Source organism: Impatiens glandulifera, chromosome 8 (assembly GCF_907164915.1).
Source record: "Impatiens glandulifera chromosome 8, dImpGla2.1, whole genome shotgun sequence".
Classification (NCBI taxonomy): domain Eukaryota; kingdom Viridiplantae; phylum Streptophyta; class Magnoliopsida; order Ericales; family Balsaminaceae; genus Impatiens; species Impatiens glandulifera.
In genome coordinates this window covers 3,137,086-3,164,488 of record NC_061869.1, presented here as the reverse complement: position 1 = coordinate 3,164,488, position 27,403 = coordinate 3,137,086, and the positions used below count along the sequence as shown (strand labels likewise).

At 32.3% G+C, this 27,403-nt stretch overlaps 5 protein-coding genes across 7 annotated transcripts; all 5 read left to right on the top strand.

Moving 5' to 3' along the window:
* The first annotated feature begins 1,497 nt into the window (after positions 1-1,497).
* On the top strand, positions 1,498-5,237 carry LOC124911932. The gene is made up of 3 exons (XM_047452470.1): positions 1,498-2,726; positions 2,891-3,218; positions 4,414-5,237. Exons 1-3 carry the CDS (start codon positions 1,577-1,579, stop codon positions 5,060-5,062), a joined length of 2,127 nt encoding a protein of 708 aa, XP_047308426.1. The 5' UTR covers positions 1,498-1,576; the 3' UTR covers positions 5,063-5,237.
* A 4,802-nt stretch (positions 5,238-10,039) lies between these two features.
* On the top strand, positions 10,040-12,172 carry LOC124911937 (putative F-box/LRR-repeat protein 23). Its single transcript, XM_047452479.1, has 3 exons — positions 10,040-10,259; positions 10,386-10,716; positions 11,492-12,172. Exons 2-3 carry the CDS (start codon positions 10,571-10,573, stop codon positions 12,015-12,017), a joined length of 672 nt encoding a protein of 223 aa, XP_047308435.1. The 5' UTR covers positions 10,040-10,259; positions 10,386-10,570; the 3' UTR covers positions 12,018-12,172.
* A 2,127-nt stretch (positions 12,173-14,299) lies between these two features.
* Positions 14,300-16,698, top strand: LOC124911938 (F-box protein SKIP19). 3 transcript variants are annotated; one of them, XR_007096631.1, is made up of 4 exons: positions 14,300-14,416; positions 14,513-14,594; positions 14,767-15,072; positions 15,956-16,698. XR_007096631.1 is itself a non-coding variant. In XM_047452480.1 (3 exons), exons 1-3 carry the CDS (start codon positions 14,405-14,407, stop codon positions 14,976-14,978), a joined length of 312 nt encoding a protein of 103 aa, XP_047308436.1. In that variant the 5' UTR covers positions 14,376-14,404; the 3' UTR covers positions 14,979-15,073. The 3 variants fall into 3 exon arrangements, 1 of the variants encoding a protein (XP_047308436.1); XR_007096630.1 differs by having other exon boundaries at positions 14,376-14,416; positions 14,507-14,594; XM_047452480.1 differs by lacking the exon at positions 15,956-16,698 and having other exon boundaries at positions 14,376-14,416; positions 14,507-14,594; positions 14,767-15,073.
* On the top strand, positions 16,046-16,513 carry LOC124911765 (putative F-box/LRR-repeat protein 23). Its single transcript, XM_047452279.1, has one exon. The coding sequence runs from the start codon at positions 16,046-16,048 to the stop codon at positions 16,511-16,513; it is 468 nt and encodes a 155-aa protein (XP_047308235.1).
* Positions 16,699-18,919: 2,221 nt separating the features above from the next.
* LOC124911933 (putative F-box/LRR-repeat protein 23) lies at positions 18,920-21,996 on the top strand. The gene is made up of 4 exons (XM_047452471.1): positions 18,920-19,018; positions 19,097-19,181; positions 19,354-19,681; positions 21,178-21,996. The coding sequence occupies exons 1-4, from the start codon at positions 19,007-19,009 to the stop codon at positions 21,761-21,763; spliced, it is 1,011 nt and encodes a 336-aa protein (XP_047308427.1). The 5' UTR covers positions 18,920-19,006; the 3' UTR covers positions 21,764-21,996.
* The last annotated feature ends 5,407 nt before the right edge of the window (positions 21,997-27,403 follow it).

The window sequence follows — 27,403 nt, the reverse complement described above, 5'->3', positions numbered from 1 at the left end:
TGCAAAGTTGCCCAAGTCATTTTTGGAGAGGCAATTATAAATCTTTCTGTTGCAGCAACATTGAACAATGACGTTTTAAATAGGGTTTGGCCAAAGAAAAATGTCTCTTAAAAACATTTGAAAGTCTTTGTTGCAGAACGTTCGTTCATATCAAAAAGATGAAAGGTCAAAATTCGACAATAAGGCGAAGTCGTGTGTCTTCATGTGGTACGGTCACGGAGAGTTCGGTACAAGTTATGGTATCCAATGATGAAGAAGCTCGTGAGAAAGAGATGATGAGTTTTTTAAACCAAGTTACTGTTAGATAACTTGTCTTGAAATAACAAAAATATTATATAAATGATATTACAAATAAATGAAATTAAATTAAATATAAAAAGAACGAAATCACCAAATACAATGTTGATTTGAGGCATGTGCTTAGCACATTTCTTCTTAAAACAGTCTAATTGTCTCCCCTTTTGATGGAGTTTATCAGTCTCCCAAGATACCACGAATCTAGTAGTGATTCAGCACCGGAATCACTACGCAACAAACTTGATAAAGTACCTGAACTATCATCGGGTTTCAACGGAAAAAATCGAGCGAATAAGTCGAAAAACACTCACAAAACAAGAATAGTGCTTTTGAAATTTTAGAGTGAGAAAAAATAAATGATAAAGTGGTTTGAGATTAGAGATAAAAGTTTTATATTGTTGAAAAGATAAACTTTCATAAAATAAAATCAACCACTAATTTTTTATTCAACCCGCTACTTAACTTTCTTTTAATTGCCCTTTGTATTTTCTCTTTATTAGAAAATACATTAGAAAATATATGTTACATGATTTTCTAATTGCTAATAAATTAATAGCAAGTTACAACAACAATTAATATCATTTAATACATTCAATTTGTTAATTTCTTCTCAAATATTTAAATGTTAATTAAATAATTAATAAATTAATTATAATAATTTAATTATTTGTGTGAATTTAATTTGATTTTATCTATCTAATTTCTCATTTCCATTCATAAATGAAATTTATGAATTATTTTAAAATTCCAACAATCTCTCACATTAATGTAAATTGAAAGATTAACTCGGTAAAATGTTTAATAATTGAATTCTAACCCTTTAAACATTCCCTTATTAAAATATATAACTTTACTAACCGATTAATTGACTCGATGTTTTTGAACTATTCTGTCATTTGTGTAAACGATTACACACTTTCACATAGAATTCTTCCTGATACATGTCAAACTCTCATGGTTGTGTCCGTTTTGTCCATAAAACACGCGCCTAATTCTGTGCTACCCCCACTTCTCCCTCTTAGTAATTACAAATATTTTCAATCCGTAAAAGATATGTAGAAAATGTAACGCCTTGTTTATATTAGGAAAGAATAAACGTAATTATTTTTAAATCTGCCATTTAAACTAATTATAATAGTCCGAGGACTTATATTGTCATTTTTTTCATTTTACACATTTTACTCCGCCTTTCAACATTTCTTGCCCTAGTTCTTCTACTTCACACCAAAGTGGATTTCGAAGCTGATCTTCAAATCAAATCACCGAAAATTTCTCAAAAATGGAATCAGAAAACGAAGATAATTCATCAGATTCGTCGTCTTCATCGTTTCAATTGAGACAAATGAAGAAGAAAGCGAAGAATGCAAAGAGGAATGCCAAGAGGAAGGCGAGAAAGCTTCAAGAGACCAAAGCCGTCAACGATCATCCTGGAATGCCGATTATCACCACACCATTCACAGGAGAAAATTACTTTAGCTGGAGTCGGAGCATCAGAAACGCCCTTACAGAGAAATCCAAACAGGGTTTTATTGATGGGTCGATTGAACGTCCTATTGATGAAGAGGATCGAGTCAGATGGGTTGAAGAAGATTCACTGGTACGTTCTTGGGTACTGAGTTTATTATCTAAAGAAATTGTGGAAGATTTTGTTCATGCTGAAACCACATTTGAGCTATGGGAAGGACTTAAAATTCGTTATTACCAAGTTAATAATGAACAAATCTCTTATCAACTCCAGAAGGATATTAATTCTTTGAAGCAAGGAAATTCAACTCTAGAAAAGTATTTTTCTCAAATGAACAGATTGTGGGATGAGTTTAGTTGCTTAAACCCCCTGCCGAAATGTGACTGCGAAATTCGTGTTAACAAATGCTGCATTATTTCTGATCAAGTTGAAGCACAGGATGTGAAGAAACGTCTTGCACAATTCTTGGTGGGTCTTAATGATTCGTATGATGATATTAGAAGTCAGATATTGGAGTCGGAGACGGTGTCACTGGACATTAACCTGGCATATTCATTCTTGTTAGCAGTTCAAACCCAACGCCAGATAATGGAATCTGCTAGGCCTTTTCGTGACCTGGAGTCCAATGCTTACAAAGGAAAAGCTTTGAATGAACAGAAAAACAGTGGAGGAAATAGCTTCAAATCTTCACTAGTCTGCCTTCATTGTAACATGACTGGTCATCTTCGAGAAGGTTGCTTCAAACTTATTGGTTACCCTGAGTGGTTTAAAAGAGGTAAGGAAAGAAAGGGAAGAAATTTCTCCAACATGACTGCAACACATTACTGTCTGAAAGCGAATGAACTAAACCGAGAAAAGATGAGACTGAACCAAGAAAGGATGACTGAAGAAGCAATCTTCATGGAGACGAGGAAAATGTTACACAGTCTATTGAAGCAGAATCGAGATTGCGAAGCATCAACCAGTAAGTACAACTCAGGATACATGTGATTTTCAAAACCAAAAAAAAATTTATGACTACAAATGTAACTGTCTTAAAAACCAAATATAAATATTGGAGCAAGTAATCAGTTTGATTTTAAACTTTTACCAACTGTAGCAAATTTAACAGTGAGTTTTTCTTGAAAGGTAAAACGATCACATTTGAAAAAGAAGTTGGTGAGACTCGGAACTGGCTGGAAGAACTGCCGCGCGATGTCACAGTGGCGATACTACAAAAGGTTGGGGTCATGGATATACTGGACAATGTCCAGCATGTTTGTACCTCATGGCATGAAATCTGTCAAGACCCTGCATTGTGGCGGTCCATTGATATGTGCAACATCGACGATTGCTATGTGCCATATAGGATGTTAAAGTTAACCAAGCAAGCAATTGATCGAAGTTGTGGCCAGTTGATTGACATGAACCTCGAGTATTACTGCAATGACGATATCCTCAAATACATTACTGACAGGTATAAGGATGATTCTCCCCTATATATATTTATGCGCAGGTACTCTTATTATTTGCATTTAGGACTGAAACTGATGGTACTGAAATCCTGATGCACATATTCACATGGCTTAATAGTGTATTCCACCTTTTTTAGTAAGCTGCTACAATTCTGAACTCACCACAATTGCAGATATGAATAAGATTGTGAAAAGCTTAGCTTACTGTATTTTGATTTTTCCTCGTCATCTTCAATTCTCGGACTGTGTTAGGCATACTAACAATATTCTCTTCTCATCCCTGTTTTATCTTCTTTTTCTGGACCCCTTAATTTCTTGTTCTCCTAACTCTCCCGCTGCCCTTTGAATAATAGATTTAGTCTTGGTTCTTGAGATCAAGAACTCTTAAACCCCAGTTACAGATTTAAGTCGTAACATAAGCTTATTGATTTCTAATTTGTTGTGTGATGGTTATTAGTAGTTATAAAGATGATATTTCTTGAATACTGTTGTTGAAATGAATTGTGCAAGATACCAGATATTGAATAGATATATTGTCACAAAAATGTATACAATCTGAAATGAATTGCAGAAAATATAAATAGAATTGTGTAGAATTTCTCTTGGAAAACATAAATGACTTTGTAGTATTACTCTTAGTAAATCATTCATCAATACCCTTGGGATGCAATGGAGCTGATTATTTATATTTTTCCTAATCATTTTTTGTTGTTTTTCTAATTCTAATAGAATATTATCAAAGGAAAGAATCCTAAACTATATGAATATGCATAAGGTAATTCTCTTGCCATTCTAATATAATATGCAATGCAAGTTCCGAATGAATGTTTGTAATTTTCTCTTAGTAGATTTTTGAAAAACCTTTCAATGTTTGATCTTTTCACTAGTATGTATAATCACCTATCTATGTGATTATAGACATGAAATACTTTAGTTGCTTTTCTCATATTTATTTTCATGTATATTGAAACGCTTTGTTAGAGTTATATTAACATGTGATGATTATTATTTTTTTTTTTTTGTAAATATAGATATTTTGGTTGATGTTTTGAATGATGTGTAATTTGTAGAGTGGATAGTGGTTATTAATCCCAAATTACCCACATCAAACAAGGTCATTTGGAACTATGTTCATTTTGGGCACATTTGACTTGATGGTTGTTTAGTGAACTAACAGTGACCTTACCTTGTATTTAGGAACAATCAGTTGAGACGTCTTAAACTTGTTTCGTGCTGGGACATTACAAATCATGGATTAAGTGAAGCTGCTAAAATGATGCCATCCATGGAAGAACTCCATCTTCATTTTGGGAAGATCACTGAAGTAGGTCTTGAAAATGTTGGGCGCAGCTGCCCGGGACTGAAATCACTCACACATAATCGACATAATCGACAAAGGGCCCTTACAATATTGGAGTCTGATGATGATTATTCTGATCCCGATTCTGACGAGGGGTATAATTCTGATCCAAATTCCGAAGCACTTGCTATCTCAAGAACCATGCCTCAGTTGCGTCACCTTAGCCTTGTTGGGAATTCCATGACTAACACAGGTCTGCAAGCCATTATAGATTCTTGCCCTCATCTTGAATCACTTGATCTTAGGAGGTGCTTTAAAGTTGACCTGTCTGGTGAGCTGGGTAAAAAATGTTCTTCTATAAAGACATTCCACCACCCCAATGAGTTTATTGTTGATTATGATGATGAATCAACATCTTGTGAGAGAGGTCTATTCTACGATCTCTATGATGATTATAGTGATGGATTTTCAGGCTTCTGTCTCGATTCGGATGAGGATGATGAATACAACTATTACCCCTCAAATGACTATGAGGACTTTTATTAATTTCTCTCATAAAAGGCAAAATAACTCGAACATTTGACATATGTTTCATGTCGTCTTTTTGTCTTTTCTTTAGACGCATAACTGGGATTTTGACATATGTTTCATGTCATCTTTTTGTCTTTACTTTAGGCGCACAACTGGGATATTGACGTTTCTAAGTTTTTTTATACTGAAACTCTGATTAAGTAGTAGTGTTATAACTTTGTTACAGAATTCAATTTCTATCTATAGTTGGGCATGTCTTAAGAGAGTTTCATTGTATTACATAGTTTAGAAATATTTGGATGCTAAACATAATCTAACCCATTATTAAAGTTTTTTAGTCTGAAATAATTCAAATTAAAGTTTACAGTGGAATAAATGAAGAAGATAGATTTTAGCTTTCACACTCCCACCATTTTAAAATTCTCTATTAGATGATGAACTGATTTTGAAATCCAGTTTAGATTATATATTTCCTAGGTCCAATTGGGTTACGTACAAAATTGAATATCGAATTGATGTCTTGTTTGACATGGATTCAAATCTTCCTTTACAACATCAGAAAAGGTGATCATACCAATATCTCCCAATTTACTTGAAGATTATGATCAAGTGCAGGTAGAGCTTTCTTCAACTACTAATTCTAGATCGGATCAATGGCTATGCGGTGCATGAAAGGGAAGACGTAATGAAGGGACCGTATTCGCTGTTAAAGCCGGACTTGTTTATGTCGAATGGCTTTCTTGTGCTCTTGTTGATTCTTCTAACAAGATACCACTTGCTCCATCCATCATGTTTGCAGGATGCGGACAACCTTAGCTTATTGTCTTGTTTCTCTCGTGTGAATTGGCAACTCGGTGATTGGTGTGTTTTGTCGGGACATGAAGGAATGTCAAGTCACGTTTCATTTGAAAAAGAAAAATACAATGTTAAATAGAAGAAATAGATAAAACACTGTAGTGACCAAAAGTTTAATAGTTAAAACATCGTATTACCTCATAAAATAAAAATATCGTTCAAAACCTCATTTGGGCCATAATTTTAAGACAAAATTTGTTAGAGAATAAAATTAGAAGAATACACATGCTCATGTCCACATGAAGTAATATATACTTATGCATTTCTCAAGTATTTTTTTGAGTTAATTTAAACAATTTGTGTTTGAACTTTGTACATATTTCACCTTGTTTCAACTTGAAAGGTTTTTAATAAAATTGAATTCAATTTTTTTTATTTAATAGATAAAACTGTTTTCACTTTAATCATTTTAATGTATGGTAGATTTTTTATTATAAAATAAAATACATAAATTATATATATATATATATATATATATGCAAATTGCTTTTCCCACTCCCTCCCATATTCCCACCCCCGCTTCACTCTTTAATTAATTCAAAAATGACTTATTTACCCCTACCACATTTATATATTTACATTTCTTATTTTATTTATTTTACTTATTTTATTTTATTTAATTATTAAGTTTTTTTATTAAATATAATTTATTAATTTTTAATATTTTTTAACTTTATTTATTTAATTAAAAATATAAAATATTATTATTTTTATATTATAATTATTAAAAATATATTAAATATTGAAATGTGTATTAATTTCATAAAATATAAATATTTAATATTTTATTATATTAATTATATATATATATATATATTAAAATACTTATAAAAAGTATTTATTAAATAATAATTAATAATTAGTCTAATCATAATATTTTAATTAATAATATTATATATTAATAATTAGTCAAACATAATATTTTTAATTTTAATTAATAATATTATATATTAATAATTATTTTTAATTTTAATTAATAATATTATATATTAATAATTTGTCAAACATAATATTAATAATTATTAATATTTTTATAAATAAAATTATCTATTAAATAATCATTAATAATTAATCTAGTCATAATATTTTATTTTAATAATTAGTCAAACATTATAAAAAAAATTGATTTTTATAAGTATTTAAAAAATATATATATAATTAATATAATAAAATATTAAATATTTATATTTTATTAAATTAGTAAACATTTAAATATTTAATATATTTTAAATAATTATAATATAAAATTAATAATATTTTGTATTTTTAATTAAATAAATAAAGTTAAAAAAATACTAAAAATTAATTAATTAATTATATTTAATAAAAAAAACTTAATAATTAAATAAAATAAAATAAGTAAAATAAATAAAATAAGAAATGTAAATATATAAAGGTGGTAGGGATAAATAAGTCATTTTGGAGTTAATTAAGGAGTGAGAGAGGGGGGTGGGAATATGGGAAGGGGTGGGAAAAGCACCTCCCATATATATATATATTACATGGATCTTCATCAATATTTCCCAATAAAAAAACAAATTTCATCTGTATATCCATGGGCTAGTTATAGACAACCTAGTAATAAAAAATAAATATTTAGTTAAGTTTTCTAATATTTTTAAACATAAATAGGTTTATCTTATTTCAAAATTGAGAACTTTTATTACATATCAAAGATATCGAGATTCACATAAAAAAAAATATTTTATTTTAAAAATTTGTTAATGTATATTAACAATGACAAATCGAGTTGAAGTATAATGACATTCAAAAATAAAATAAAATTAAAAAAAGTCAGAAAATTTGAATATAAAAAAATATTATAAACATGTTCCTAATAGATTATTAAGCTGTGGTAGATTATTAAGACGAACGAATAATTCCTCGCCAATTCCACCGACTTTTTAAAACGAATATCAGAAAGTGTCATAATCCAAGACGGATATATGTACAAACCTAAGCTCTAGCCTGGGTAGCCCGGATATGTTATATATGTGTGGCTATTGCGACGGAAAAAATCGTCGTTATTGATAAATTTTCATCGTTAAAGGGAAATAAAGACATTAAACTAGATTTATTTTGTTTGCTTATTTTATATTATTATAATTCTAGCCCATTTAGATTTTGAGAATTTTTTTAGTGATGGTAGATTTCAAATCCTAGCTCCGTCCTTAGTCATATTAATAACATTATTAATAATATGAATCGGACGACTACGATTATTGAAGGTTTCAGTGATTGTTGGGAAAAACCTCTTTGATAACAATTATAATTACGGAATAATTGTTCTTTCATTCTTGGTATGCCACAATGAGATAATCAAGAAACTAAACAAACAGTAAATGATAAAATCAAGCACACAGAGATACAAGAATTTTAGCGTGAAAATCCAACAAGGATAAAACCACGAACCCGTAGACCTCTTAAAAGAACATTTCATATATTGTAGTGAGTTATACCAAAATCTTCTCTAACACCCTAAAGGTTCACTATTATAAAGTTTTTATCGTTAATGGTGAATTTTAACAAATAAGAACAATAACAAGAAAAAAATTATTTCACCGAAGTAGAATACTCAAACTAGTATTTGAGATAAGTTCAAACAAAGATCTAGACTAATTAGATTGAAGAGACGAGAATTCAGCACTTGTGATTCGAGCCAAAACTGATATCGTTCTACTGCTCAATCGTCCCACCAAAACTCTGAATATTTAACCATCATTTTTGTTTGTTTATGTTTCCTCTCTTTTGTTATTTTGTTTTCTTGCTGTGTTATATAATATATGATGTATTATTAATTTGAGACTCTAAAAGGTTAGAAACTTCAACACTCATCTAATGAGTTAGACCAAAACGATTTTTCTCAATAGTCACCCAAAAAAATGATGATGTAACTCAAATATGTATTCTTTTAATATTAGTTGTATCAATTCAAAATTTATAATTATATAATTGGCAACAAAGTTTCCATTAAGACACGGAGAAGAAGACAAAGACAATTGTTTTTTTTAAACTATTTTCTTTTTTCTTCATAAATACGTAGGTTTAGATATTTTCACTATTGGTGAATATATATTCAATATGTGTATTATTTTTTTAATGATTATGTTATTTTGAGGTATATATTCAATATGTGTATTATTTTTTAATGATTATGTTATTTTGAGGTTTATGTAATTGTTAGATTGTAAACCTTAATTTATAAGAATATTGTGTAACATATTTTAAGTGATATAGAGTATTGTTTAAACAATATAAATGTCCCGTAATTTTTTTTACTATTGTTGAAGGATTTTGACGTTAAAATGTGTATTTTTATATTTTGTTAATTGATTAATTGATTAAATATTGATAAATTATAAACATGACACTAAAATCATTTTATAAACATTTCATTTGTGGTGACCACGCTGCCAACTCGTGCAAACAACTATTAGCGATCGTGACATTTGCATATGCCAATTCTACGTTCTAGGTCGTTAACTTTACAAGTAAGGCTGAGAAAACACTGTTGGGTTTTATAGTATTTTTTTATTTTATTTTTAATTAAGAAGAACTAGTATGAGACTCCCACAACAATTAATCTCCGCTTCAACTCAAAACGATTTCAGTTTGAATCAAATAACCCATGATCTTTTGAACTCTTAAGGCTACTTTTATCACTGGATTACTTTGTTAGGTTGGGTTTTATAGTATTTGTAATAACACGATGAGTGAAGATATGAGCTAATTGTGTGGGTCGGTGATTGAAGATGTTAGAGTTGTCATGTCGAGAACTGTTGTTTCCAATGAAGTTGGAAGGGTAGTAGTTATGGTATGTCAACGCCTTTTGTTGTTGGTGTTGGGTTAATTGATAAACTATGAGATGAATTAGTTTTATTCTTTCTAAAACTATTTCTCAATGGATTGTTTTAAAGGTTGGTCAATGTTGTGTTAATTTATTTAGATGTTAATGATTTTTTTTTCTATTTAAAAAAAATTATTTACATATATTTTAATTAGATAAGAATAGTTTATTCTTAGAGGGCTAAAGTTTCATATACCTAGAAGTTAGTGAGCCAAAAAAACTTTACTAGGGTTCCCATCTCTCCCATGATCCTCATCATATATTCAAAAAAATTCCTTCGTAACTCACATAGTCAGAGGTGAAGAACAAGTTTCTCAGAAATGGCTAAAAGGGTAAGTCTCCTTTTCCCCTAAATTTTGTTCATTTGCGGTCTATTTATAAATCTTATACTATGATTTTTGTTCTATTTGTACTTTCATCAGTACCAGGCCGTTGGTAGAGCTCTTTCATTGGAGTCTGATGAACATCCCAAGCTTTGGGCTACCAATGGAGATAGCGAAGCATCAACCAGTAAGTACAACGCAGGATACATTAGATTTTCAAAATCAAAAATATAAATATTGGAGAGCAAGTAATCAGTTTGATTTAAAACTTTTACCAACTGTAGCAAATTTAACAACGAGTTTTTCTTGAAAGGTAAAACTATCCCATTTGAAAAAGAAGTTGGTGAGACTCGGAATTGGCTGGAAGGACTGCCTCGTGATGTCACAGTGGCGATACTCAAAAAGGTTGGGGTCATTGATATACTGAAGAATGTTCAGAATGTGTGTACCTCATGGCACAAAATCTGTCAAGACCCTGCATTGTGGCGGTCCATTGACATGTCCGACATCAACCCTTCCTATCTGCCGCCAAATAAGATGTTCGAGATAGTCAAGCAAGCAATTGATCGAAGTTGTGGCCAGTTGATCGATATCAACCTCAAGTATTGCTGCAATAACGATATCCTCAAATACATTACTCTCAGGTTTATGGATGATTCTCCCCTATATATATTTATGTGCATGTACACTTATTATTTGCATTTATGTCTGAAGTTGATGGTACTGAAATCCATATGTTCATATTCACATGGCTTAATAGTGTATTCAATCTTTTTAGTAAGCTTACTGATTTCTAATTTGTTGTGTGTGATGGCTGTTAGTTGTTATGAAGATTATATTTCTGAAATGAATTGTAGAAAATATAAATACAATTGTGTAGTATTACTCTTAGTAAATCATTCATGAATACCCTTTGGATGCAATGGAGCTGAAACATATAACTTTTTCCTAATCCTTTTTGTTGTTTTTCTGATTCTAATAGAATATTATCAAAGGAAAGAATCCTAAACTATATGAATATAATATACAATGCAAGTTCCGAATGAATGTTTGTAGTGTTTCTCTTAGTAGATTTTTGAAAAACCTTTCAATGTTTGATCTTTTATTCTTTAAACATTTCACTAGTATAATCACCTATTTATGTGATTATAGACATGAAATACTTTAGTTGTTTTTCTCATATTTATTTTCATGTATATTGAAACGCCTTGTTAGAGTTATAAATATGTGATGATTATTATAACATCAACCAAAATATCTATATTAGATATATTGATTGATGTTTTGAATGATGTGTAATTTGTAGAGTGAATAGTGGTTATTAATCTCAAATACCCACATCAAACAAGGTCATTTGGATCGACACATTTGACTTGATGGTTGTTTAGTGAACTAACAGTGACCTTTCCTTGTATTTAGGAAAAATCAGGTGAGACGTCTTAAACTTGTTTCGTGCTGGCACATTACCAATTATGGATTAAGTGAAGCTGCTAAAAAGATGACATCCATAGAAGAACTCTATCTTCATTTGGGGAGAATCACAGAAGTAGGTCTTGAAAATGTTGGGCGCAGCTGCCCTGGTCTGAAATCACTCACACATAATCAACATAGTATATTCATCAATGTGGATAATCCAAATTCCGTAGCACTTGCTATCTCAAGAACTATGTCTCAGTTGCGTCACCTGAACCTTATTGGGAATTACATGACTAACACAGGCCTGCAAGCCATTCTAGATGCTTGCCCTCATCTTGAATCACTTGATCTTAGGCTGTGTAATAATATTGACCTGTCTGGTGAGTTGGGTAAAAAATGTTCTTCTATAAAGACATTCCGCCACCCCAATGAGTTTGTTGGTCGAGGGAGGTCTATCCTAGACCTATACGATGATAATATTGACCTAGATGATGATTTTGCTGATGAATATTTTTTTTTTTATGACTAAGTGATTCTTATAAACCCAAAATAACTAAAACATTTGTTATATGTTTCATGTCATCCTTTTGTCTTTACTTTAGACCCATGTATTTTATCTTGACTTTTCAAGTTTTTTGTACTGAAAACTCTGATTATGTGGTAGTGTTATTGCATTGTTTTAGAAAATAATTGTTCTTAGTTTCTGTGGTAAAACCTATAATCCCATAGTTGGCATGTTTTAATAGAGTTTCAATGTATTACATACTCTATAAATATTTGAATGCTAAACATAATCATACACAAATTTAAAAAATTATAATTTTTTTCTCATTCAAATTAAGGATTAGTTCAAATTGTTTTTCTTTTATTCTGGATTTTTTAAATAGTAATTATTTGTGATATTTTTGAGAAAATGTAATTTTTTTTGGTAAAAATATTTGAAAGGTATTAATATATAATGATAAAATAATAAATAATATTTTAGTATTTTTATTAAGGAATTGATTAATGTGATAGATTAGACTTTAGAGATAATTTAAAGTATTTTAATATTTTAATTAATTAAGTAATTTAATTAATTAAAAAAAGATAGTGAGATAATATTTTTTAAATAGTAAATGAACCACGATTAGACAATATAATAAATTAATAATCCATATTAAAGTTTTTAGTATGAAATAATTCAAAATGAAAATTTATAGTGGAATAAATGCAAATAAAAGTTTTTTGGGCTTTAATTATAATGATCCATCACGGTCCCATTCTCCCATAATATGGGGTCTAGCAAAATATCTACATTATTTTTAACATTTTTAAAGTCTAAAACAACACCATAATATATATATATATATAAATAATATAAAAATACGAGTGTTAATCTTGTCACCAAACATACCCAACAGACAACGAGATTAACTATTTTAAAATAATAATAAAAACATAAACAAAACAAAATGTTTATCAATGATCAAACGTTACATAAAATCTAACACCGACTAGTTCGGAGATTTTCAAGACAATGAGATCAGCGACTGCTTTCACTAATTTACAGATCTCTCGTATCGTTATAATAAAAACGGTGTGGAGTAAACGCATTGATCGACCGCGATCATGAAGTTACTACGGTTCATTTCAAGTCAAATAATGCACCAGAAAATAATCGGGATATGAACCATCGACTCAATCCAACATATTATACAATAAAAAAAATTATACAAATATAAATAAAATAACAAAATATATGTATTTTTTACTAAAATCATTTCTGCATTATTATTTGTGTAATTCGTTTTATAAATATTTCATTTGCGGGGCAACGCGGAACTCTGTTATCCATAGGTATCAATCCAAGTCACTGAGAGACCTAACTAAGAGTTCCCTTCTAGACCTAAGAGAAGAGAAGGTTCTCATATCCAGTCTTACTAAGACTGGTACTTGACGGCTCACGAGCAACATATAGATGTAACTTATGGCTTCAGTGACAACTAGGGTAAGTAGGAGAGTGAAACGACGATTCTTCCTTTCCATTGAAGTGGAGAGGGCCTTCTTTCCCACCATTCAGGCTTATTATTGATAGGGATTTAACCGATGCTGAAGGTAATGTTGGGGACCATGTGAAAACCAACCTTCTATTGGTTACACCTTTGTTGTGTTGGTTCTTCCATATTTATCTATATTTATCTATGAAGATCTATATTTTTCTATCGATATCCAAGTGCAAACAACTATCTGTGATTATGACATTTGCAGGTGATAAGCTCATATTGTTCATTACATGCCATATGTTAATTATACATTTCAAATTGAGATTGTTAAATTTTTTTTTTTTGAATTAAAGAAGAACTAACATGACACTCACAATCATTACCTCGCTTAAACTCAAAACACTTTTAGAAGGAAGTTGTTAACTTTACGGCTAAGGCGGAGAGAACATGGTGGCGTTCTATAGTATTTGTTATAACACGAGGAGCGAAGATATGAGCTCATAATCTGGGTCGGTGATTGAAGATGTTAGGGTTGTGATTTCGAGATCAGTTGTTTCAAATGAAGTTGGAAGGACAATATTTATGGTATGTCCATGCCTTTTCTTGTTGGGTTAATTGATAAACTATGAGATGAATTAGTTTTATTCTTTTTTAAATTATTTCTCAAAATATACAATATAATATATGTATAATGTTGTGTTAATTTATTTAGATGTTAATGAGTTCTTTTTTCTATTTAAAAAAAATTATTTTTATATATTTTAATTACATAAGAATAGTTTCTTCTTAGAGGGCTAAGTTTCATATACCTAGAAGTTAGGGAGCCAAAAAAACTTTACTAGGGTTCCCGTTTCTCTCTTGATCCTAATCATATATTCAAAAAAATCCTTCATAACTCACATGTCGGAGGTGAAGAACAAGTTTCTCAGAAATGGCTCACAGGGTAAGTCTCGTTTTCCCCTAAATTTTGTTCATTTGCGGTCTATTTATAAATCTTATACTATGATTTTGGTTCTATTTGTACTTTCATCAGTACCAGGCCGTTGGTAGAGCTCTTCCATCGGAGACTGATGAACATCCCAAGCTTTGGGCTATCAATGTAGATAGCCAAGCATCAACCAGTAAGTACAACGTAGGATACATGTGATTTTCAAAACCTAAAAATATTTGTATGACTACAAATGTAACTGATCATGTCTTAAAAAACCAAATATAAATATTGGAGCAAGTAATCAGTTTGATTTTAAACTTTTACCAACTGGTACAAATTTAACAGTAGGTTTTTCTTGAAAGGTAAAACTATCACATTTGAAAAAGAAGTTGGCGAGACTCGGAACTGGCTGGAAGAACTGCCACACGATGTCATGGTGGCGATACTACAAAAGGTTGGGGTCATTGATATACTGAAGAATGTTCAGCTTGTGTGCGCCTCATGGCATGAAATCTGCAAAGACCCTGCATTGTGGCGGTCCATTACTATACTATATTTGAGATGTACGACATAATCAAGCAAGCAATTGATCGGAGTTGTGGCCAGTTGATTGATATCAACTTCAAGCATGACTGCAATCACGATATCCTCAAATACATTACTGACAGGTATATGGATGATTCTTCTGCATTTATGACTGAAACTGATGGTACTGAAATCCATATGCACATATTCACATGGCTTAATAGTGTATTCCACCTTTTTTAGTAAGCTTACTGATTTCTAATTTGTAGTTATGAAGATTATATTTCTTGAATACTGTTGTTGAAATGAATTGTGCAAGATACCAGATATTGAATAGATATATTGTCACAAAAATGTATACTTTCTGAAATGAATTGTAGAAAATATAAATAGAATTGTGTAGCATTTCTCTTGGAAAACATAAATGACTTTGTAGTATTACTCTTAGTAAATCATTCATCAATACCCTTGGGATGCAGTGGAGCTGATTATTTAAATTTTTCCTAATCCTTTTTGTTGTTTTTCTAATTCTAATAGAATATTATCAAAGGAAATAATCCTAAACTATATGACTACGCATAAGGTAATTCTCTTGCCATTCTAATCTAATATGCAATTCAAGTTCCGAATGAATGTTTGTAGTGTTTCTCTTAGTAAATTTTTTAAAAACCAATGAATGTTTGGTCTTTCATTCTTGAAACATTTCACTAGTATAATCACATATTTATGTGATTATAGACACAAAATACTTTAGTTGCTTTTCTCATATTTATTTTCATGTATATTGAAACGCCTTGTTAGAGTTATAAACATGTGATGATTATTATATATATATATATATATATTTTTGTAAATATAGATATTTCAGTAGATGTTTTGAATGATGTGTAATTTGTAGAGTGGATAGTGGTTATTAATCCCAAATTACCCACATCAAACAAGGTCATTTGGAACTATGTTCATTTTTGGGCACATTTGACTTGATGGTTGTTTAGTGAACTAACAGTGATCTTACCTTGTATTTAGGAAAAATCAGGTGAGACGTCTTAAACTTGTTTCGTGCTGGAACATTACAAATGATAAAAGTTAAGTGAAGCTGCTAAAATGATGCCAGCCATGGAAGAACTCCATCTTCATTTTGGGAACATCACAGAAGTAGGTCTTGAAAATGTTGGGCGCAGCTGCCCGGGTCTGAAATCACTCACACATAATCGACATACTGCACTCATCAATGTGGATGATCCAAATTCCGAAGCACTTGCTATCTCAAGAACTATGCCTCAGTTGCGTCACCTGAGCCTTATTGGGAATTCCATCACTAACACAGGTTTGCAAGCCATTCTAGATGCTTGCCCTCATCTTGAATCACTTGATCTTAGGCAGTGTAATAAAGTTGACCTGTCTGGTGAGTTGGGTAAAAAATGTTCTTCTATAAAGACATTCCACCACCCCAATGAGTTTATCGCTGAATTTGACTCTGAATCCAATGAGGGAGGTACATTCTTCTTCTTTCTCGATGACTCCTACTACTCCGACTTCCAACACGATGATAATGATCATGGCAATAACGATGATTTCAATTAGACTACTACAACTCCCATGAATACCGCCTTTCTTAATTTACGACTATGAAGGTTTCTTATATTAATCCCTTATAAAGGCAAAATAACTATTTGATATATGTTTCATGTCATCTTTTTGTCTGCACTTGGATGCATATTTTTGATCTTGACTTTAATGAAAACTCTAATTAAGTGGTAGTGTTATTACTTTGTTTTAGAATTCAATTATTCTTAAGTTTCTTTGTGGTAAAACCTAATATCATAGTTGACATGTCTTAATTAAGTTTCATTGTATTACATAGTCCAGAAATATTTAAATGCTAAACATGATCATACACAAATTTAAAAAAAAATACAAGTTATTTCTCATTCGAACCAAGTTACATAATCAAATTGACAATATAACTAACCCATCGTTAAAGTTTTTTAGTGTGAAATTATTCAAAATTAAAATTTACAATTTGAAATAATTCAAAAATAAAAGAGTAGAGAGTGATCATTGCTCCACCACCTGACCCATAACACTGCACTTTAATGTATTTCAGAAAATACATATCTATATATATAATGATGCTTAATTTTTAAAGTGTCCGGATTGCCGGGTCGAGAGCTGTGGTTAATTTGGATATTTGGGTCGGATTGTGGGTTGACCCGTTTTTAAATTTAAAACGGTTAAAATTAAAATTAAAAATGTTAGAGATATGTTTCAAACTTGCAACCTAACAAAACAAATACAACTCTTTAACCAACTAGGCTACAAAGACTTTATATTTTAAATTCAACACCAAATTTGATAAACGCATGACGTTTTAATATTAATATAAATTTAACTTTTTAACTAACTAATATATAATGATGTTGAGTAAATGAATACTTGAGTCGGATTGTGGGTTGACTCACCCATAAACTTAAAATTGTTAAAAATAAAATAAAAAATGTTATTCGTAATTTTTTTTCACGATTTTTATATTATTACTCGTGCAAATGCACGGGCTAAATGCTAGTAAAATTTATAAGTCTTAAATATGAGCTGATTTTAAAATCCGCTTTTAAATAATGGATTGTTTAGAAATCCAGATTTAGATTATATATCTAAAAAAACAATTATTTATAATGATTTAAAATTCAACATTCCTAATTGAAACCAATAACACCTTTGAGAAAAAGAGAATTATTTCAAGACAGATTATTGCGAATAAATAATTTTGTTTGTCTTTTACCATATCAACCTGACCACCATTTCCATATAAAAACAATATACAGATTCATTTTAAAAAGAAATTATTTATAAATTTTCTTCACTCCACATTTGTACATATGTAATAACTTTTAGACAACTGTTTTTCTTAAACTATTTTCCTTTTTCTTCATAGATATCTAAGTTTAGATATTTTCAATATTGGTGAATATAAATTTTATATGTATCATTTTTAATAGTTATGTTATTTTGAAGTGTAAATAATTGTTAGATTGTAATTCTTAATTTATAACAATATCATGTAACCCATTATAAGTGATAATATATTTAAAAGTTTAAACAGTCTAATTGACTCGTGGTTTATTATTTTTGTTGAAGGATTTTTACGATAAAGTTTGTGTATCAATATTGATAAATTAAATGACACTAAAATAGAAAAAATCATTTCCACATTATTGTTTGTGTGATTCGTTTTATAAACATTTCATTCGTATTGGGTGACGTTGGGACTATAGCAAGCAACTATTTGCGATCATGACATTTGCATGTGATCAAGCTTATATTGTTCATTAGCATTCCATATGTCAATTCTACATTCCAAATTGAAGTGGTTAACTTTTTTTTTTTTAATTAAATAAGAACTAGCATACACCCCACAGTCATGGCACCCGCTTAAATTCAAAACGCTTTAGAAAAAAGTTGTTAATTTTATAGCTAAGGCGGAGAGAACATGGTGGCGTTCTATATGGTGACGTTCTATAGTATTTGTCATAACATGAGGAGCGAAGATATGAGCTCATAGTCTGGGTCTGTGATTGAAGATGTTAGGGTTGTCATGTCCAGATAGGTTGTTTCAAATGAAGTTGGTAGGGTAGTAATTAGAGTTTAGGGTTTAGGGATGTGACGTGGAGATTGATTATTTCAAATGAAGTTGGAAAGACAATAGTTATGGTATGTCCATGACTTTTGTTGTTGATGCTGGATTAATTGATAAACTATGAGATGAATTAGTTTTATTTTTTTTTTAAATTATTTCTCAAAATGTACAATACAATATATTTATAATGTTGTGTTAATTTATTTAGATGTTATTGACTTTTTCTTTTGTTCTATTTTCAAAAACTATTTAAATATATTTTAATTAGATAAGAATAGTTTATTCTTAGAGGGCTAAAGTTTCATATACCTAGAAATTAGGAAGCAAAAAAAAACCTTACTAGGGTTTCCCTTCCGTCTCTCCCATGATCCTCATCATATATTCAAAAAAAATTCCTTCGTAACTCACATAGTCGGAGGTGAAGAACAAGTTTCTCAGAAATGGCTCACTGGGTAAGTCTCGTTTTCCCCTAAATTTTGTTTATTTGCGGTCTATTTATAAAATTTATACTATGATTTTGGTTCTACCAGGCCGTCGGTAGAGCTCTTCCATCGGAGGAGGCTGATGAACATCCCAAGCTTTGGGCTACCAATGGAGATAGCGAAGCATCAACCAGTAAGTACAACGTAGGATGCATGTGATTTTCAAAATCAAAAAATATTTGTATGACTACAAATGTAACTGATCATGTCTTAAAAAACCAAATATAAATATTGGAGCAAGTAATCAGTTTGATTTAAAACTTTTACCAACTGGAACAAATTTAACAGTGGGTTTTTCTTGAAAGGTAAAACTATCACATTTGAAAAAGAAGTTGACGAGACTCGGAACTGGCTGGAAGAACTGCCGCACGATGTCTCAGTTGCTATACTACAAAAGGTTGGGGTCATTGATATACTGCTGAGTGTTCAGTATGTGTGCGCCTCATGGCACGAAATCTGTCAAGACCCTGCATTGTGGCGGTCCATTGACATGTGCAGCATCGACCATTACTTTGTGCCAAATACGATGTTAAAGTTAACCAAGCAAGCAATTGATCGAAGTTGTGGCCAGTTGATTGATATCAACCTCGAGGATGACTGCAATGACGATCTCCTCAAATACATTACTGACAGGTATATCATATATGGATGATTCTTCTGCATTTATGACTGAAACTGATGGTACTGAGATCCATATGCACATATTCACATGGCTTAGTAGTGTATTCCACCTTTTTTAGTAAGCTTACTGATTTCTAATTTGTAGTTATGAAGATTATATTTCTTTAATACTGTTGTTGAAATGAATTGTGCAAGATACCAGATATTGAATAGATATATTGTCACAAAAATGTATACTTTCTGAAATGAATTGTAGAAAATATAAATAGAATTGTGTAGCATTTCTCTTGGAAAACATAAATGACTTTGTAGTATTACTCTTAGTAAATCATTCATCAATACCCTTGTGATGCAATGGAGCTGAAACCTTTTTGTTGTTTTTCTAATTCTAATAGAATATTGAACATTCATAAGGTAATTCTCTTGCCTATTTTAATATAATATGCAATGCAAGTTCCGAATGAATGTTTGTAGTGTTTCTCTTAGTTGATTTTTGAAAAACCTTTCAATGTTTGATCTTTTATTCTTGAAACATTTCACTAGTATAATCACCTATTTATGTGATTATAGACATGAAATACTTTAGTTGTTTTTCTCATATTTATTTTCATGTACAGTTAAACCTCTTTAAAGTAATGCCCTTAGGACTGGAGAAAAATATTACTTTATCGATATAATAATATTTTATTACTTTATCGATAAAGTAATATTTTATTATTTTACTGAAGTTTTATACAGTATTACAATAAAATACATTATGTTTAAAAACAAGAATCAATCACATGCAATGTATTTGATCTAAAATTACTTTTGTTATGATTAATTATATCTAAAATCTAGATTCATGATAGCGTAAACTACATAATAGCAATGTCATCCCAAGCGTGTCATCAAAGGAAGCATTTCAAGTACTCAACACTTTGAACAATTACTTGTTACAACACAAACAAAACATACTAGGAGTTATTTATACTTTACATAAAGTCAAAGATGAGGTTATTTTTGGTTTTGGTGGAAAGAATAAACAAGTTATTATAGATTCATATTTTAAAAAGAATTGAATTTTGTAACTCATATACATTATACATATATATAATTCTGAAATTATTATTTTACATATTACTTGGGCCCATAATGACTTTACAATTTTTTATTATCTTATGTTTTTAGCGAGAATATTACTTTACAACTTTGACCCAAGTTGGGACCGACGAAATTTATTACTTAAGAGACGTTATTACTTTATCGGATTTTTGTTAAAGAGGTTTAACTGTATATTGAAACGCCTTGTTAAAGTTATAAATATGTGATGATTATTATAACATCTCAATCAAAATATCTAATATAGATAATTTGGTTTATGGTTTGAATGATGTGTAATTTGTAGAGTGATGTTTTGAATCTCAAATAACACATCAAACAAAGTCGTTTGGATCCATGTTCATGCTGGGCACATTTGACTTGATGATTGTTTAGTGAACTAACAGTGACCTTTCCTTGATATTTAGGAAAAATCAGGTGAGACGTCTTAAACTTATTTCGTGCTGGGACATTACAGATTGTGGATTAAGTGAAGCTGCTAAAAAGATGTCATCCATAGAAGAACTCTATCTTCATTCGGGGAAAATCACAGAAGTAGGTCTTGAAAATGTTGGACGCAGCTGCCCCGGTCTGAAATCACTCACACATAATCGACAAAGGGCTCGAAGATTTTATCCCAATTCTGTGGAGGGGTATCAATTTGATCAAAATTCCGAAGGACTTGCTATCTCAAGAACTATGCCTCAGTTACGTCATCTTAGCCTTATTGGGAATTCCATGACTAACACGGGTCTGCAAGCCATTCTAGATGCTTGCCCTCATCTTGAATCACTTGATCTTAGGAAGTGTAATAACGTTGACCTGACTGGTGAGTTGGGTAAAAAATGTTCTTCTATAAAGACATTCCGCCACCCCAATGAGTTTGTTGGTGATTATGACTCTGAATCAACATCTGATCAAGAGATGGGAGGTCTACTCTTGGACCAATCTGATGATAATACTGACCTAGATGATGATATTGCTGATGAATTTTCAGGCTTCTGGCGTCCTTGATTCAGATGATAATGATGATGTCAAATACAGATACTACAACTCCCATGAGTTTTTTGATTTCCACTAAGGGGTTCTTATAAACGCATAATCGCAAAACAACTAAAACATTTGCTATATGTTTTTGATCTTGACTTTTCAAGTTTGTTTGTTTTTTTTACTGAAAACTCTAATTATGTGGTAGTGTTATTACTTTGTTTTAGAATTTAATTGTTCTTAGGTTTCTATGTGGTAAAACCTAAGTGGCATGTTTTAATAGAGTTTCATTGTATTACATAGTCCTAAATATTTGGATGTTTTTTAAACTGAATTTTTTAAATAATTCATGTTACAGTTTTTTAGTGTGAAATAATTCAAAAATAAAGTTTTATATATTGGAATAAATGCAAATAAATTTGGGCTTTAATTATAATTGATGGATCCATCACGGTCCCATACTCCTCCCATCCCATTCACTTATCCATAACGAGAAATGATATTCTCAACGAATGACTAGCGAAAGCAAGGCCACGAATCCTACGTGGCCTTGCCAGCTAGGAGAGAGAAAGAAAAAAAAAAATAAAAATAAAATTAAAAAAAAATAAAACGTTTCAGCTCCTCTTTCTTCTTTCTTCTTCCCTCTCTTTCTTCTCTGGCGATTTATCACATCCGGCGAACGAACCGGCGTCTTCTCTGGCGATTTATCACTCCGGCATCCCGACTTCTACTTTCTTCTTTCGCTCGAAAATGGTAAGACACTTCTCATTCTTTAATATTTCAGTTTCAGAATCGTCAGCCTTCGTGTTCATTTCGTAATATTTTCTTTTCAGGCTGGTGTTTCAGGTAAATCTCCATGCAAGGCCCCAAGATCTCCAAGGACAAGGTAAATAAGACATCTTCTATTTTAGAATCGTAGGGTTAGCGTTTTGCGGTTAGGGTCAGGGTTTTGCAGTTAGGGTTAGGGTTTCAGAGTTATGGTTAGGGTATTGCTGCATTATGGTTATCGAAACAAAGTTTTCGTTACCCGAAAGTCTGATTTAATTGTGTATGGTTGAATTATTGTTAGCCAAAACTAAATTTATTGGGTATTTGCTGAATTTAGGGACCCGAAATAGGCTGTTATGGGTCCCGAAAGTGGGATAACTTCATGTTTGGCTGAATTTAGGGTCCCGAAAGTGTGATTTCGGGACCCGAAATAGGCTGTTATGGGTCCCGAAAGTGGGATAACTTCATGTTTGGCTGAATTTAGGGTCCCGAAAGTGTGGTTTCGGGACCCGAAATAGGCTGTTATGGGTCCCGAAAGTTGTATTACTTATTGTTTGGCTGAATTTAGGGTCCCGAAAGTGTGTTTCGGGACCCGAAATGGATGGTTTCGGGACCCGAAAGTTGGATTACTTAATGTTTGGCTGAATTTAGGGTCCCGAAAGTGTGTTTCGGGACCCGAAATGGATGGTTTCGGGACCCGAAAGTTGGATTACTTAATGTTTGGCTGAATTTAGGGTCCCGAAAGTGTGTTTCGGGACCCGAAATGGATGGTTTCGGGACCCGAAAGGTGGTTTCGGGACCCGAAACTGGTGGTTTCGGGACCCGAAACTGGTGGTTTCGGGACCCGAAATGGATGGTTTCGGGACCCGAAATGGTTCTTTCAGGACCCGAAATGGATGGTTTCGGGACCCGAATTGCTTCATTTTAGTGATTATTTGCTTCATGGCTTTTAAATGTTTATCATTTGTTGTTGTAGGGCAAATAAACGTAAAAGTATTGTCCAAGAATCAGCTCCCAATCCAGCTCCCAAAGCAGCTTCCAAACCATTTCCCAAATCCCCTAGACCAACAGCTCCAAATGCAGCTCCCAAATCAGTTCCAAAATCCCCTAGAGCAACAGCTCCTAAAGCAGCCCCCCACAACTTATTTTTAACTAGGACATCGTCTAGTGGCCTTTTCAATCTTCTTCAAATGCTGTCTAAGGAACAAAAAGATGCTGTGAAGTCAATAGGCTTTGGCGCTCTACTTTCATTATCTCTTTCAAAATGCCCCGGGGAGATCTCTCGTTATCTAGTCAGAATGTTTGACTGCAATAAATGTTCATTCACCCTAGAGAATGGCGAGGAAGTGAAAATCGAAGAAGAGGACGTTCATATGGTATTGGGTCTCCCCAGAGGGGAGCTGGATATTTTAGAATATCAGAATAACGAGATTGATGACAAGTTGAAGGCATTTAGGACTCGATGGGGTAACCCCGTTAATGGCGCTCCTTTAGCTACTGCTATGCCGATCAAAATCATTGAGAACAAAGCTGCTGACAACAATTTCAAGATAGACTTCGTATTATTTGTTGTCAGTTGCTTTCTCTGGTGTGATCACCTAGGTAACCTATCCAGGTATATCTCATTTCTAGTATTTTCAATTGCATGACAACAAATTTGTATTGTTAAATAATCCTCAAATATGTTTTTTTCATTTGCAGGTATAGAATTCTGAAATCTATTTCAGATGTTGACAATATCAAGAAGTTCAATTGGTGCAAATTTGTACTTGAAGGATTAGTTCAATCATGCGCAAAAGTGAAGCAGAATGAAAAAAGACATTTCCAAGGACCACATACGTTCTTTATCGTAAGTTATCACTCATTCATTTTCATGTTTTCAAAAATATGTAGTTTTAACATATGTATGTTTTCAGCTATGCTACGTGTATAGGGTGAGCAACCCTGAACTGGGAGGAGTTACTGAACGACGATTTCCTATACTGTCATGTTGGAATGACACAACGTTGAAGTTTAGGCTGGATACAGAGTTGGAAAGTGGAGGATTCGGACGTGGAAGCGTTCTGGGACGCATTCCACTACCCGGCATGTGGGATGAGAGCGACGAGGAGGATAATGATTTCAGAGAGAACGACGAGGAGGAGAACGAGGAGGATGATATTGATGGGGGGGTGTCTCAGACCCCAAAGGCGGCGGCGGCAGCAGCAACAGAACCTAGGAATAGGTCACCACCTCTGAACACAGCTCCGGATGAGGTCGGAATAACATTTACAGAGAATTTGGTGTGCGTTACGAAATGTACAGTGATGCTTGAAAAAGCGATGAGAAAAATGGAATCTTTAAGTTCAGGCTGGGATGCAACACCATTGTATGACAACGCCATGCACATCATTTACAGAGCAATGGACAAGAATAAGCTTTTCAGGGATGCCATGCATAAATACTTCAAGGATGAAGCACCTTCTGAAGCACAATGTGACAAAGATGCTGCTGACAATGAGGTGAGTCTTGATGAGGCCGGTGACAAGGAGCCTGCTCAAAATGACGGTGGTCTTGATGAGGCCGTTGACAAGGAGCCTGCTCAAAATGATGGTGGTCTTGATGAGGCCGCTGACAAGGAGGTGGGTCTTGATGAGGCCGGTGACAAGGAGCCTGCTGCTCAAATTAATGAGGGGTATCACACAGAGGACGATGGAAAAGAGGTGCCTCCAAGAAAAAGAAGGAAAAATCCCGTGCGACAACTGAGAGTTCCAGCAAACCTTAAATCTCCATATATGACGCAGGACAAGCCGAAGAACTTCGAGTCTGCCCAAATTCATCGTGATGCAGGATATGAATTGCAGGTTCAAAAAGAGGGTGGTGAAGCAGTTCCTCTATCGGTGTTCAAAGGAAACAAATTTGTCATCAAAAAACCTAAAAAAAATCCCCTGAAAGTCATGATGAAAATTCCACCACGCCTTCAATGTCCGTATTTGATGGAGAACAAAAAAAGATATAAAAATTTCTTCAAATTTGTCAATATAGCTGACAAGGATGAGGTCGTTTTGGGAATGGTTTTTGACAGTAAAGCTGATGAGGATGCGAGGTAAATCAATCTTTCTTAGTTCATTTGTTTTTGTCATGAAAGTTGAATTCTTATGTGTATGTGTATTCTTTATGTGTTTGGCTGTTTCGGGTCCCGAAAGTGTGGTTTAGGGACCAGAAAGTGTGGTTTCGGGACATGAAAGGGGTGTTTCTTGTCCCGAAATGGTGGTTTAGGGTCCCGAAAGTGTGTTTCGGGACCCGAAATGGATGGTTTCGGGACCCGAAAGGTGGTTTCGGGACCCGAAACGGGTGGTTTCGGGACCCGAAACGGGTGGTTACGGGACCCAAATTGGTTTTTTTTAACTTCATCTCTTCTATATGTGGTTTCAGGAAGGAAGTATTGTATGTATCCGAGCATACCAATATCAACATAGAGCAATTTCAATCGATGAAAAGTAGATGCCATGTTGAAAGTGGTATTATTGATGCTTGGGCAAACGTTATCACACTGTTCTGCAAAATGGCCTCCGAAGCGAAAATCGTTTTTTCAACAGTCCTTACGGTAAGTCTCTATATCTTTCATTATTGTATAAACCAATTGTCTCTATATCTTATTGTCATGTTGACTTAATTTGCAGGACTTTTGGAGAACGAAAGAGCTTTTTATCGAAAGACTGATTGAAGAAATGAGAATTTTCCAAATAACACCCGAAGACATGAAAACTACTAATCTGGTAAGTTCAATATGCTTATATTAAATACTTATTCTTGCTCATATATGTCATCTGATTCATGATCATAATTTTGCAGATATTTTTCCCAATTTTATACGAAAGTCATTATTATGTTGTTGTCATCAACATTGCGAAGAAAGTAATTGAAGTCCTCGACAATCTACCACTGGACCCAGATATAGAATGGGAACATAAATATGTTACAATTCGGAAACTGGTATTGTTGAAGTGTTTTTTACACATAATGTATGTTAAAGTGTTTATGTTTATTAACTTCTTTTGTAAAACAGGTTGAAAACGTTGTGGAGTACTTCAATACTATCGACCAAGAGATGTCAACCCAAATTGCCCAATTCCCGGTCAATGTTTTAAATTTACATTGGCAAGACAGTTCAAATAAAACGGATTGCGGAATATACTGCATGAGACATATTCATACTTACTATGGCAATGCAGATTGGGAATGTGCTATAAGCCAAAAAAATGTAAGTTAAATATTTTCACATTTTATTTGTTTCACAAATCTTTAATAAATAACCGGTGAATTATCATTTTCTTAGGCAAAGGGAATGATTGAAGCTTTGCGAGCCAAATACACCGCAATGATCATCCGTTCAAGTTTGAACCGAAATCTGAGGAACATCTTATTGAAGTATCTGGAAATTTTGAAAGAAGATTGTCCTGAAACATTTAACCTGTATAATAATCCAAGTATATAAATTTTTTGTCTTCAATTATTTTCTAGTCTTCAATTATAGTATGAGTTAAAAAAACAAGAAACAAGTATAATATGAGTTGAAAATGCCATTTCGTGACAAGAAAACAAGTATAATATGAGTTGAAAATGCCATTTCGTGATAAGAAAACAAGTATAATATGAATTGAAAATGCCATTTCGGGACAAAAACAAGTATAATATGAATTGAAAATGCCATTTCGTGACAAGAAAACAAGTATAATATGAGTTGAAATGGGTGGTTTCGGGACAAGAAACGTTTGGTTTAGGGACTAGAAACGTGTGGTTTCGGGACAAGAAATGAATGGTTTCGGGACCCGAAAAGTTGTTTCGGGACAAGAAACGTGTGGTTTCGGGACAAGAAATGAATGGTTTCGGGACCCGAAAAGTTGTTTCGGGACAAGA

Coding starts and splice junctions, on each gene's coding strand:
- LOC124911932 (XM_047452470.1), top strand. CDS start 1,577: ATGGAATCAGAAAACGAAGATAATTCATCAGATTCGTCGTCTTCATCG. Junction 2,727..2,890: donor AGATTGCGAAGCATCAACCA/GTAAGTACAACT, acceptor TTTTCTTGAAAG/GTAAAACGATCACATTTGAA. Junction 3,219..4,413: donor CTCAAATACATTACTGACAG/GTATAAGGATGA, acceptor CCTTGTATTTAG/GAACAATCAGTTGAGACGTC.
- LOC124911937 (XM_047452479.1), top strand. CDS start 10,571: ATGTCCGACATCAACCCTTCCTATCTGCCGCCAAATAAGATGTTCGAG. Junction 10,717..11,491: donor CTCAAATACATTACTCTCAG/GTTTATGGATGA, acceptor CCTTGTATTTAG/GAAAAATCAGGTGAGACGTC.
- LOC124911938 (XM_047452480.1), top strand. Junction 14,595..14,766: donor AGATAGCCAAGCATCAACCA/GTAAGTACAACG, acceptor TTTTCTTGAAAG/GTAAAACTATCACATTTGAA.
- LOC124911765 (XM_047452279.1), top strand. CDS start 16,046: ATGGAAGAACTCCATCTTCATTTTGGGAACATCACAGAAGTAGGTCTT.
- LOC124911933 (XM_047452471.1), top strand. Junction 19,182..19,353: donor AGATAGCGAAGCATCAACCA/GTAAGTACAACG, acceptor TTTTCTTGAAAG/GTAAAACTATCACATTTGAA. Junction 19,682..21,177: donor CTCAAATACATTACTGACAG/GTATATCATATA, acceptor CTTGATATTTAG/GAAAAATCAGGTGAGACGTC.